We start from the raw sequence: 13,157 nt of genomic DNA on the forward strand, positions 1-13,157 counted from the left end.
ACATTTAAACATTGTTATATCTAAATAAAGAAATAAATATTTATGTCTAAAATTAAGTGTTTTTATGTTTTCATTTAATTTCAAATAAAACAATTGGAAAATATTTGTACGTTTTCAATGCCAGCATTACATTCTACTGAAATGTAGAAGTAAAATTTACTGAAAAATAAATAGTCTGACATAGTTTAGAACCATTTTACAATTTCAAAGGTACCCCCCCCCCCCCCCCCAACTCAATTTAAGACAAGACTACTTATTATATTCTTCTCTTATCAACAGTAATAAAAATATATTTTTACATTTATATGAATTCAGGAAATGCAGTTATTTCAAGAAGGAATAATGAAACATCAATTTAATTTCAATTAATGAAACGCTAGACAAAAAATTTCAGATCCAATGAACACGTTGAAAAATATTTGTGCACACAAACACATAGAAATACATAAGATTGTTGGTCAAGATAATTTTTAAGCACAAAGAAAACAATGACATATTACAGCACTATAAATTATGCAATACATTTTTTTTTCTTTAGCTGCATGAGTTGGATGCAGAAAATGCAAGGTCAGGTCTACAATATGTTATCGTTATGGTGAATACTGGAAGCATCAGAGTTGATGTGGTCAGGTGATTGGGGTCTTGATATGTGTGAGGAAGTCATGTGACCAGCAGGAAGATGAAACTGGTTCTTTGGACTGGTTTTTCTGCCCTTCAGTGGCACAGCAGGAGTTGGGTAATGATACAACAAAATGGAGGTCAAAGAGGGGTAGTCATCATGTCTTCATTGAACAGGGTACATTTCTGTAATGGAAACAAGTATTTACTGTAATAAACTCCCCTCATAATCTCTTCAGTAATATCTTTTAAAAACTGCCATTAAATTTACAGTAATTCACTGAAAGTACTATTTATCAGACATTTAACAAAACATACAATTCTTCATGGCTTATAGAGATTTAATGGGCCTAAAACATAATAAATTGCAAGCAAATTGAGAAATACATTTTGAAATCAATTTAATTCTGTTCAACTTATTATAGCTGTTGGATTATTTCATACAACCTATTTACCAGCTGTATATTACACAATTTCTGTCCAAGTTTCTTTCTTGCCTTCTAGCCCACATCCATTAGGGCAACTTTAAAACTAAAAATTCATATTTAGCAAACTCTTTACTTACAGTAAATAATACCCAAAGTGTGTGGGAAAAATGTGGTACCCTTGAAGGTTTTTACAATGCTTAGATCTGTAGCTCTCAGGTATGTCCAAATTTTCCCAACCAGAGAGCTACACTTCTGCAGCTAAGGTGGAACCAAAGACAGGATCAAATATTCACATGGAACATATTGAGGGAAAAAAAATTCTCAAAAGCAGCATTGCAGCAATTTTACCTTTCTTATGCAAGCATTCAGTCTAGTGCAGTTCCATATGTTCAGTTTGTGACCCAGTGGGTCTACAGTGGGCTGAAGAAGTGATTAAAATTTGACATGGAAATTGTGTGGTAAATTAAAAAAGAAAAAAAAATTCAAAAATAGCAGGGTGACACTTTCCTATTAATGTGCAGATATTCACATATTGTGTAAATTCAAGTTTGTTTAAATTATGGACACTGGGATTAGAGTGGGGTTAAAATTGGGGAACAAATTTTACATAGTAAAAGTAGTGGGCTTTCAGTGTATTACTAACTTTTTTTTGATACAACCACATTGAATATGGTGAAAGATGACTGTATACTGCATAATATTTTGTTCTTCATGACATTTCACATATTAGTCAGCAGTGAGGACAGAAAAGCACAACATAAAAAGGTTAGTAAAGAAATGGATCTTATTTTGTGCAGACATGACATACCAGAATTCTACCCTAATGTCAATATGAAAGTAATATCCTATTAACTACACGTACTACATTATCAGAATGAGATGCTGTTATACATTCAATATGGCATGTTTGAACTATCTTTTAAAACCATAATTTTTCAAAAAATTTGATTTATTTCAGTTATGTGACCCTCAAGTATACCTATACATGTTATATACAGCAGAGATCTAGTATACCGGTACCTATATATATGCCCTTACAGAATTTATAAGTGTTTAACAAGCCACTTATAAGCAACTTATAAATCACCTATAAGTGTTGAAATTCACTTATAAGTGTACTATAAGTCAAAGTATGTATAAGTGAGGAACAGATTTCGTTTATACTTCACTTAATATAAGTGAAGATAAGCCACATATCAGTGAATATTTTACTTATTCTTCACTTTAAGTGAAAATCAGTATGGCATTAGTCAGAATAAGTGTGGACTTAGAATTTTTACATTATACAAGACTTCTCTTCAGTTGCATTGTGGGTATTCAAAGTTAACCAATCAGAAACTTTATCTCTACAGAGATAACAAGAATTTGAAATTAAGTTAGTGTCTGTGAAAGGATGTTGTTGGAGATTTCAATTTCTTTTTTTTTTTTTTTTTTTTTCTTTTTTTTTTGAGTATGCCTTCACATCAGGTACAACAAGTAGGTTCTTTTTACATCATTTTTTTATCTTAACTTGTAGGAATCATCAAGAACTACACACTACAGTGTTTGACGCTAAAGTTTAAAATCAACAAACTAAAACTGCAGAAATACCGATTATACAATTTTTAATTGAACAAATTTCAAATTCACACATCTAGATTTTTGAACACAATTACCCTACATAATTTTCGACATAGTATCATCAGTTAATGTATGTAAATGTATTAACAGTCATGTATATAACAATGAAAATTTGACATCAACTTTTGCTTTCTTAAATTACTCACTGGTAGTAAAAGTTTTCATTCGAGAACATTAAAATTTAAAATATGAAACCTGGTTAAGCAGTGTAAGCACTGCCACAAAGAACTTTCCTAATACTTGTAGCAGTGATGTATACTGGGTCAACATTATTGATTTGTGTAGTTGCCTCCAAAATTGTATTAATCTTTCATAGAAGAGATCTGTATTACTATACGGTCACAACTTTAATGGTTACATTTCAAAACTTAAAAACTGTGGATTTCAATTGAACTTCAGTTTATTTTTTTATCATTTCTAAGACCAAATGTAAAGGATAAATTGTTGATTATATTGACAACTTCCCAATTTCACTTTTGAAAAAAATTCAATTTTGACGATTTGGATACAAGTTTATTACATATGTTATCTAATCCTTAGAGGGAACCAGTGTATTAAGTTTGAAGTCTGTCACCAAATGGTTTTCAAAATATTGAGCAATCAGTATGTTCTTATATTCAATTTGACACTTGACCTTTGATCTTGTAACCTCAAAATCAATAAAGAATATATACTCCTAAAGGGGAACCAATGTACCAAGTTTGGTGTCTGCCAAGCAAACCAAATATGGGTCATCTAACTTTTTTTTTTTTGGATCTCCTATAGATACACATGCTGTCATTACATTCATACTTTATAACCTAGCATATGTGGGAAAGAAATTCCGAACAATATTTCAAAATCCTAATGTCAAAGCTACATCTAAATACATGTACCATGTTTGTCCTAAATACCATTACTACATGTATAAGCAAAGAAATATGCTTTAAATTTAAAGGAATTCCAGTATGCCATTGAGTTAGTGCACCAAAGCCGGGAACTTACAGAATTAAACAATAGTACCTCCAGTTGAAGTCTGTGGACTAAGGGCTGTATGCTGTGTCAGGGCCTACAAAAAAGGTCAGGTGATCAAGCAATTTGAATATGCATAATATGGGGTATGCAGATAGTAAATTCTGATTAACCACACCAAAGGGAAAAGATATTAGTGCTAATCAATACTATTATGGCAAGTAGTAGGAAACTGAACTAAACAAAAAGTGTGTAAACATCTACTTTTAAATCTCATGCAGGCCCGTAGAATGCCCCCCTCCCCCACTTTTTTCTGAGTATAGTATTTTGCTATAGTAAGTTTTCCTTTACTAGATGCTGGTTGCCCCCCCCCCCCCCCAACTTTTTGAATTCCAGGATTTGGACAGTAAATTAGCTTTTTTTTTTTTTTTGCTTGTCAGATAATTTTTTTTGGGCTTGCTTGTTAGAAAGTTGTTGTTGTTGCCCCCCCCCCCCCCCCACTTTTGAAACTGTTGCTATGGGCCTGTCATGGATTACTATAATAAGCTCTTAAAATTTACACTGTAAGTTAAGGTAATTATGTATTGCAATACTAAATATTTTTATCATGATCATTTTCTAAATGTTAATATAAAAGTAAATGTATTATAAAATATAGATGTATACTGCATGTAAAATGTATTATAAAATATACAATCTGAATGATGGACTCTTAGAGTGGATCATAAGATTTGATATTCACCAGAAAAATATTAATATTGATCGAAGCCGAGATCAATATTGATAATTTTCTGGTGAATATCAAACCATATTAACCAGCTAATCCACCTTAAGAGTCCATAATTGTATTATTTTGTAGTCTCACTCTGGTATTGAATAAATATGACAATGAAGGATGCATTGGGACACCATTTTCATTAAAGAACTTCAGTCTACAGCAGGAATATTAAAATGTGCAGTTTTCCTTTCGTAGTGTAAAATACATCATTTCTTATAAAAATAATTCAGTAATAGCCTTGAAAGAACAGATATGCAGCTGGTTCGGACCACAGCAGCCATTCTTTGCAAATTTATTTGAGGTGTTGTTTGTGTCGTCATAATTGGCATTGCACGTGCACTGACCATCCAGTAAATATGGCTTCAAATCTGGTGAATGTGTAGTTTTATGAACTGTTAGCAATTGCATAGATTATACAAGGACTATAAATAAACTAAATAATAAATGTATATGTATAAGTGTTATCCACATGAAATATCATGAATAAACATGTAGTTTTCAACTGCCTAGTACATAGTAAATTTATAAATTTATATACATGTAGGATTAACTGTTATTAATCTCTGTATTGACCATGTTGACATTGAATCCTAGCTCTGCAAATGTGTGCAGTGAATATTTATTTCTTAAAATCAACATGTAAAATACATCATTGGGAAGATCAAGGTAAAAACATGTTCTACCACAGTTATTGACAAGATCAAAGAAATGCCACGGACATTATTCTCCAATAAATCATGAAGTCATCAAAAAATTATCAGATCAGAAACACATGTCAAACCTGTACAGTTGAAATAAATATTTCACTGTAGAATTTAGTACTTATTTAGACCATATAGATGTGTCATCTTACGTAGTCTAAACAGTGTGTACTGCCTGAAAAGCTGATAAATATCCATTTTCATAGCCAAGTGGGGTTGTTCCACGGACCTCCCCACAACATTTACACTCCGTGATTTTACAGATAAAGCAATGAAATAGACAATTGATTTTGTTATTTTACATTCATAAAAATTAATCAATATATGTTTCAAACAAATTTATAATAATTAAAAGATATTTTTAATCCAACGAAAGCTAAAATCGTCTGTATTTATGCAATCAATACACAAGTAAACAAACAAATTGACACTCTGGTGTTAAATGGAACAGCGAAATCGCGACATGTTGACCTCATTCGTTTCACTACAGAGGAAGCGATCAGCCGTATTTTAGAGCTGTTAGTAGAATAGAAATAAAATCCTTGTTGTCGTGAATGATGCAGGATAACCTCCGAGGTCAAGAAATGTTGTCTGAAATATAAAAGCCGAGGCGTTAGCAGAGGCTTTTATATTTCAGACAACATTTCGAGACCGAGGAGGTTATCCTGCAACATTCACGATAACACGGACTTTATTTCTTAAGTAATCAAAGGTTACAAAGCTCACCTCAAAGAATGTTATCCACAAGTAAGGTGAATCTCACATCAATTGTTTTTCTAGTTTGTGTGCATCCTTAGATCAATATCCATGCATGTTTGATCTAAAGAGGACAGTTACTTGGGAATGGACCTGCTTCAAAAACATTCACCTGTTCGCTCATCCATACGATGTAGGTTAGTTCAAACATCCAAAGCAAGTTTTGTAATGTCCATCCCTTGTTGCATCATCTATGCAAGCATCATCATAACAGGCCATATAGTTATAGAACTACTCCAAAAACAATACCCTGGTCAGTCATTTGGAAAATATAGGTCAGTCACAGCTTCTGAAGCAGGTTAGGTAGTGTGCATCCCTAGATGCATCATCCTTGCAAGTTTGGTTCAGGTAGGTCTTTAAGTTACTTGGGAATGGACCTGCTCCAAAAATTTTATTCTGACTTTTTCACAGAATTACAAGAGAAACTGCCTGCCCAATACGTATTTGGGGTTATTTTTTGTTACAAAATATTCTTTAATATTGGTATGTACTGATATATCTATACATGTATATTGAAACAGCCTCTGGAAATGTAGGTCAGATCCAGCATCTCAAGCAAGTCTGGTAGAGTTTATCCCTATATGATTATCCATGCAGGTGTGGTTTTGGTAGGTCTTTTAGTTCCTACGGAATGGACCTGCTCAAAAAATGTAAAACCTGGTCAATCATTTGGAAAATGTAGGTCAGTTCCAGCATTTGAAGTAGATTAGTTCGTGTCCATCCCTAGAAGCATGATCCAAGCAAGTTCAGTCCAGGTAGGGCTTGTAGTTAGGTGTGAAAGGACCTGCTCCAAAAATTGTAACCTGGTCACTTAGTCATTCTTGAGAAGAAGATTTTTTTAATGACCCCAACCTATTTTTGTCTTTTCTTGATTATCTCCCCTTGGAAGGGGGCTTGGCCATTCATTTTAACAATTTAAACTCCCTTTTACCCAAAGATGCTTTGTACCAAGTTTGGTTAAAATTGGCCCAGTGGTTCTTGAGAAGAAGTTGAAAATGTGAAAAGTTTACAGACGGACGGACAACAGGTGATCAGAAAAGCTAACTTGAGCTTTCAGCTCAGGTGAGCTAAAATGGACAAAGTTGATAAATTCTCACCAAATAATGTATCAGTGTATTAGCTTACATAAACAATATCTGGAATAGATTCTTTGAAATGGAACTAAACACATATGTTTGAGAAAAATGAGGTCAGTCAAAGTGTGACGGTAGGACAGATGGAAGGACAGAGGGACAGAAGATGGAATCGACAAATACTATATTCCCTGGCCATATTCATGGTGGGGCATAACAAAAATGACAAGTATTTTAAATATGAATATCAGTTCCATGTCTTTTTATGCTCTAGAACAATGATTATTATTAGTTTCTTATTCAGACTTAACAATTATTACAGCCTTTCTAAGACATTTTCCACTGATATCAAGTGTACCCAATCATGGTAGTATTCATTATTATTACAGGTACATTTTTGTGAATACCATTTCTGTTGGACATTGTAGTTTGTACTAACTTGCTATATGTAATCTCTATCTCTAAAAATTCTAACTAGCCAAAATCATAATGTGACTACAAGGATACAAACACCATCACCCCTACAGAACTCCAGCCACTCACCACTTTTCCAGGACGTGCCCAGGTATTTACTATTCCTTCCTGGCAGGCCGTTACAATGCATTCCTCTCGGAAAGCTAATTCAGTTAATCGTTCACTAGAGATTTTCTTACACACTAAAGGTTCGAGTAATGGAACTTCTTCTAAGCGAGGACAAGAGCATGTTCCTAACACTTTAATTGATTCGTCTACATGTTTCACATGATTTGACTTAAGCACATTGTTTTTCTCACTAGATTTACTAGATAAGCTAAAATTTCTCTTGTGTTCTTTCTTTTCTGTAATTTCCTTTCTCTCCCCTAATGAAAGGGTTGCAAACCGATGTGTTGAATTAGCCATCACAGAATTTCCAACTGGATGTGCATTGCCGTCCATAGAAACATCATTGCCCACTAGTGAGTTTGTTTTTTGGACACTGTTACAACGAGGTAAGGTTGCTGACACAGAATTTGGATTGGATATTAGTATGCTGGTCCTTGTTCTTGTATTAACTGCTTGTCGGATCACATCCTCTGTTAAATCCCACAAGCACAACATTGTGTCTTGTCCAACAGATCCAAACCTATAAGTTGTGATACTTGACCCTTGACTCTGTACAGAATTCTGGGAAAGCTCAGCTGAGTTTCTCTGGTGATTAGACTGGCTGCCATTGGCAACAGTTGCTTTAATATCTTCTAATTTTGTACCATTTAGCAGATCACTGCTGTCACTGTTGATAATTGAGGTGTATGGGTCAAAAGCCACAACATTGACCCATGACCTATGTCCTTGTCCTCGACACACAACCCTTTTATCAAAGAAAGACCACACAGTTACCAAGTCATCTTCTCCTCCAGTCACAATAAACTTGGAATCAGGTGCCCAGCACACACAAAGGAGTCCACCAAAGTAACTTCTCATTGTGCCTAAAAGTTCCATAGAATCATAATGAAAGACTCTGAGAAATCCATCCTGACTTACAACTGCTAAATACTTAGCACAAGGAGAGAATGCAAATTCATTTATTGCACCTTGTCCTATCACCCATCGGTACAATGGATTGCGGGTACTTTTTGTTTTACAAGTGTGTATAGAGTACCCCTCTCCTTGTTTAAATGGTTGATAGTTCGGAGGAGTGGGGCCACAAGGGAGTTCTTCATTGTACACATAGAGCTGGCCACTGGCATGGGACACAAGAAATTGGTTAGGCTGACCTGGAATCCATTTGATACAGGTCACTTTAGATTTGTCTATCAATCTCTGAAAATTCAAAAAAAAAAAGAAAAATCAGACCACTAAAAACAAAAGTTTGTTTAATTGTTATCATGGTAATTACTACTGACATATAAACATAGGTAATCAGAGATTACAGAGCTCACCTCAACGAATGTTGTCTTTAAGTAAGGCAAAGTCCTACACTAAACTAATAATCTAGGAGTGTGCATCCCTATATACAACATTTATGCAATTTTGGTCTGATAGGGCTTGCAGTTACTTGGGAATAGACTTATCTGAAAACTTAAAACTAGTCACTCATCCAGAAAATGTAAGTCAAATCCAGCATCCGAAGGAAGTTTGATACTGTTCGTCCCTTGATGCATCATCCATGCAAGTTTGGTTCAGATAGGCCTTATAGTTACTTGGAAATGAGATCTGTTCCAAAAACATTAACCTGGTTACTCATCTGGAAAATGTAGGTCAGATCCAGCATCCGAAGCAAGTTTAGTAGTGTGCATCCTTAGATGTACCATCTATGCAAGTTTAGTCAATACAGGGCTTATAGTTACTTGGAAATGACATCTGCTCCAATAACTTTAACCTGGTTACTCATCCGGAAAATGTAGGTCAGATCCAGCATCCAAAGCAAGTCCAGTAGTGTGAATCCTTAGATGTATCATCCATGCAAGTTTGGTCAAAATAGGGTTTATAGTTACTTGGAAAGGACATCTGCTCCAAAAACTTTAACCTGGTCACTCATCCGGAAAATGTAGGTCAGATCCAGCATCCGAAGCATGTCCAGTAGTGTGCATCCTTATATGTATCATCCATGCAAATTTAGTCAATATAGGGCTTATAGTTACTTGGAAATGAGATCTGCTCCAAAAACTTTGACCTGGTTACTCATCGAGAAAATATAGGTCATATCCAGCATCCGAAGCATGTCCAGTCGTCATTATATTGTTAACCAAACAATACATGCATACATCAATTTATTAGTGCATGAAAATATTACCCCCTTCATTTTTCTGACTATACACAAGTGACTTTACACTTAACCTCTCATGGTCACCTCTACAGACCAATAAACTTGCTTGTTATGAATTTTCTGCCATCGGGCAAAGAATTCAAAACAAGTGAATTTATTGGTATGTAGAGACAATTATGAAAGGTTAGGAGATGGATAAAATATACAGGTTGGTAATAGAATATGTCCAGAATTAGGGAATGAAAGGTAGTTGATTGTCCAGTGCTGGAAAGTGGAATAATACATCCCCAACCGTGCACTTATGGTCAAAGACTAAAATATAAAACCATAACTCTACAGTTCTGCAGCTATAATCATACCTCTTCGTTGTAAAGCCTTCCAAGCTCTTTTTTGATGGGGTCAATCAGCTGTATCTGTCCAGCGGTGAAACCTACTAACAGTCGCACAGACTCGCTGGTCACCAAGATTTTGTTGAAGTCATGGCAAGTTGGGAAAGTCCCTTTGTACAATCGTTTGTCGACTGGTTTTGTAAGATCTGCAGCCTACAAAAACAACACACATATTTATTATGAAACCCTGCAGTCATCAAATAACAACAAAGTACTGCAAAGGAAATACTGAATTTTATGCTTATCAATGTGATAAATACAATAAAGATGAAATGGAGAAAAATAAAATAGTTACAAGATGCATATTTATCTCCAGTCGTGTCAGACCTATAATGTGACCATGAACTGTGTTTAACTATGAAGCACATTTCCATGCAGATTGAATTATACAAATATATAAAAACCTTGACAATCTTTGTTAACATCTGACTACCGGTACAAGTTCAGGAGGAGAAGTTGAGAAAAAAAACACAATATAGGCATGAGCGGCAGGCAACACAAATTTTGTCTGAAAATGCCCTATGAGACAAAAATACTCTTGAAAACTAAGGAATTTTTAAAATACATAAACAACATCAGCTGCCACCCAAAATTCTTGTGCAAACTTGGGAAAAAAAGAAGAGTTTTAAAAAATAATCCCTAGCCTGTTGTAAGATAGAAAGAGTAAATAAATCATCCTGACAGAGAGTAAAACTTTAAAATATTCTCCAATTAAATAATTATCAACTTTGCACTCGTGAAAATACAAAAAAAAAAAAAAAAAAAAAAATCCTGCTCCACTCATGAAATAAATTCCATATCCAAATACAAAATATTGAATATCCTCTATTTATACACTTAGTCGAAAGTAGAGTAACATGTCATTTCTTATCAAGTGAATTCTTGTAAACATACATTTAAAGTTTTTTTTAACAAAATTGATACAATTACACAAGTTCATTTAACAGCACACTACTTTTGAAACATATATTAAAATTACTTCTTTAAAAGGAAAGTGATTACATGTTCAAGTTAAGTGTAGGCCAAATTGTTAGTCATATAAAATTGTTTTCAATGCATCATTCTTTTATAATACTTCAATATTTCCTAATTCCTTAAAGCAATATGAGCTGCACCTTTCATGTCAGAAATTTTTGTTGCAATATTGTAATTAACTATTGCAATGACAGAAAGAAAAGACCGTTTATAAACTTCTATTGTTTATATTTGCACTGGAGAAAATAATTTTAATCTTTGATTGAAGCAAAATTACATTATTGCCGTCCTGTACAATACTGATTTCTTATATAATACTATACATTTCATTGCACAGAAATTTTTTTTCTGAAACAATTTAATACTTTATTTTAGTCTAATTGATCATAAAGGTTTAAGTTACATACAGAATTACAATTACAGCACATTTTAACAGCAAAATAAAATTCACAAAAATGCAGCTCATGTTGCTTTAAGGATAAGCTTCAATACAATATTTTTTATATAGCTAATAAATAGTCTATAATGAAAAACTACTAAAAGTCTAGAGAATTTTAGCATTCAATATCTTGGCCTTTTATTGAGTTTGTATTACGTATATGACTTTGCCCAAAACATTCCGAATACGAGCATTCAATTTCGAACACCCCATTGTAAACAAAAATTGTCGTCTGGTCATCCTCTCAAAGACAAATTTATGATAGTTAGTGGCAGCTAGGTAAGATGTGTTTATCTTCATGCAAAATTGAAATTATTAATTAAAAATTTTGTACATATTAGCCTCAGTAAAACCTCAAAAAGGAAATCATAATGCTTGGTAGGGTCATTGGAATGATGTGATGTTGAACACTTACAGGACAGACATTAATTTAAATACCGATACTGAACATTCTTATTAATCTGAGTTATTTAATTGACATAATTAATATAAATCAATGGGAGATATTTTAGCTATATAATAAAGGAGTTAATGAACTTATATTGGTGAATACTGGCACTCATTAGCTGTACAAATGCACTCACAAGCTTGTGCATTTGTACAGCCAATATTCACCAATATAAGTTAACCCTATAATATGCTTTGCTTTGGAAAAAGCTGTGCAGAATTAAATTAAGGGTCAACCAACACATTTAGCTATCCTTTTTATCTGAAGGAAAGATAAATTAACCTCACTGATACTGTTCTTCACAGGGATCAACATACATTATGGATTGTTTAATAGCTTAAAACGATTTGAATTTCAGAAAAAAAATGTCACTCTTTTCCAGTATGCATGTAGGGATATGTAACTGAGTAAAATCTATGTGGTGCCTTATATGTATATACATATAATTGTGTGGTAGTTAAAAGCATAACAGATATCTTTTTTCTTTCCTGTACTAATTGCTAGTTCAAACAAGGAACCACAACTACTTAAAATCAAATTAAATATCCTTCAAAAGAATAGAAAAGTTACTATGAACTAAACTATAGCATCTTTCAATTTTATCTTTTAGTTCCTGAAATAACCATTACATACTGCTTGTTTACATTGGCGATGCCGTTGCATTTAGCAATGTCAACAAGATCTCCAACGCAAAATCAATGCATCAGCATAGATTTAGATACAACAAACCAATAACTCACTTTAATCTAAACAAAGATATATTGTGCTGTGTACCTTTTTAACACCTTTGTAAACATAGAAGTACAGCTCTCTGCCAATATTAAAACATATTCTATCGGGCGAAGGATCATCGCCGACATTTATGAATGAGGCCCTGACGGGAGTGTTTGATTGTCCGTTGAATGGCACGCGAGTGGGTTTTGTGTATTCGGACCATTGCATTAATTTATAAGTTCCTTCTCGAGTTGTAAACTCCTCTTTTACTTCGTCTTTTCCTCCACCCTCACTCTGCGACGCCATGTTTGTGAGTTTTGAGGTTGACAGGTACCCGGATACGACTATAATGCGCAAGTTCGGTAATCGACTTCCGGTGAAAACAAAAAACACGTGGAGAGGGGGAAAATGTATGAAAGTTGATATATATTTCGGTCGTTGCAACAGACAGGGAAGACGGAGCCATACAAGCATACTTTATTGAAAAATGTCTATACTTGCAAGTGATCAGTGTCAGGAGAGGTGTCATGATGACATGTAGT

At 33.9% G+C, this 13,157-nt stretch overlaps 1 protein-coding gene across 2 annotated transcripts; it reads right to left on the reverse strand.

The window, feature by feature from the left end:
* Positions 1–298: 298 nt before the first annotated feature.
* Positions 299–12,937, reverse strand: LOC133182329 (WD repeat-containing protein 20-like). Of its 2 annotated transcripts, none has more exons than XM_061317132.1 (5): positions 12,676–12,937; positions 10,010–10,192; positions 7,469–8,704; positions 3,651–3,714; positions 299–804 (listed from the first exon to the last, which is right to left on the reverse strand). In XM_061317132.1, exons 1-4 carry the CDS (start codon positions 12,919–12,921, stop codon positions 3,655–3,657), a joined length of 1,725 nt encoding a protein of 574 aa, XP_061173116.1. In that variant the 5' UTR covers positions 12,922–12,937; the 3' UTR covers positions 299–804; positions 3,651–3,654. The 2 variants fall into 2 exon arrangements, with proteins under 2 accessions (XP_061173116.1, XP_061173115.1); XM_061317131.1 differs by having other exon boundaries at positions 300–804; positions 3,669–3,714.
* Between the last annotated feature and the right edge of the window lie 220 nt (positions 12,938–13,157).

Source organism: Saccostrea echinata, unplaced genomic scaffold (assembly GCF_033153115.1).
Source record: "Saccostrea echinata isolate AGI-Se365-2 ecotype Australia unplaced genomic scaffold, CSIRO_AGI_Sech_v1 ptg000009l, whole genome shotgun sequence".
Taxonomy (NCBI): Eukaryota; Metazoa; Mollusca; class Bivalvia; order Ostreida; family Ostreidae; genus Saccostrea; species Saccostrea echinata.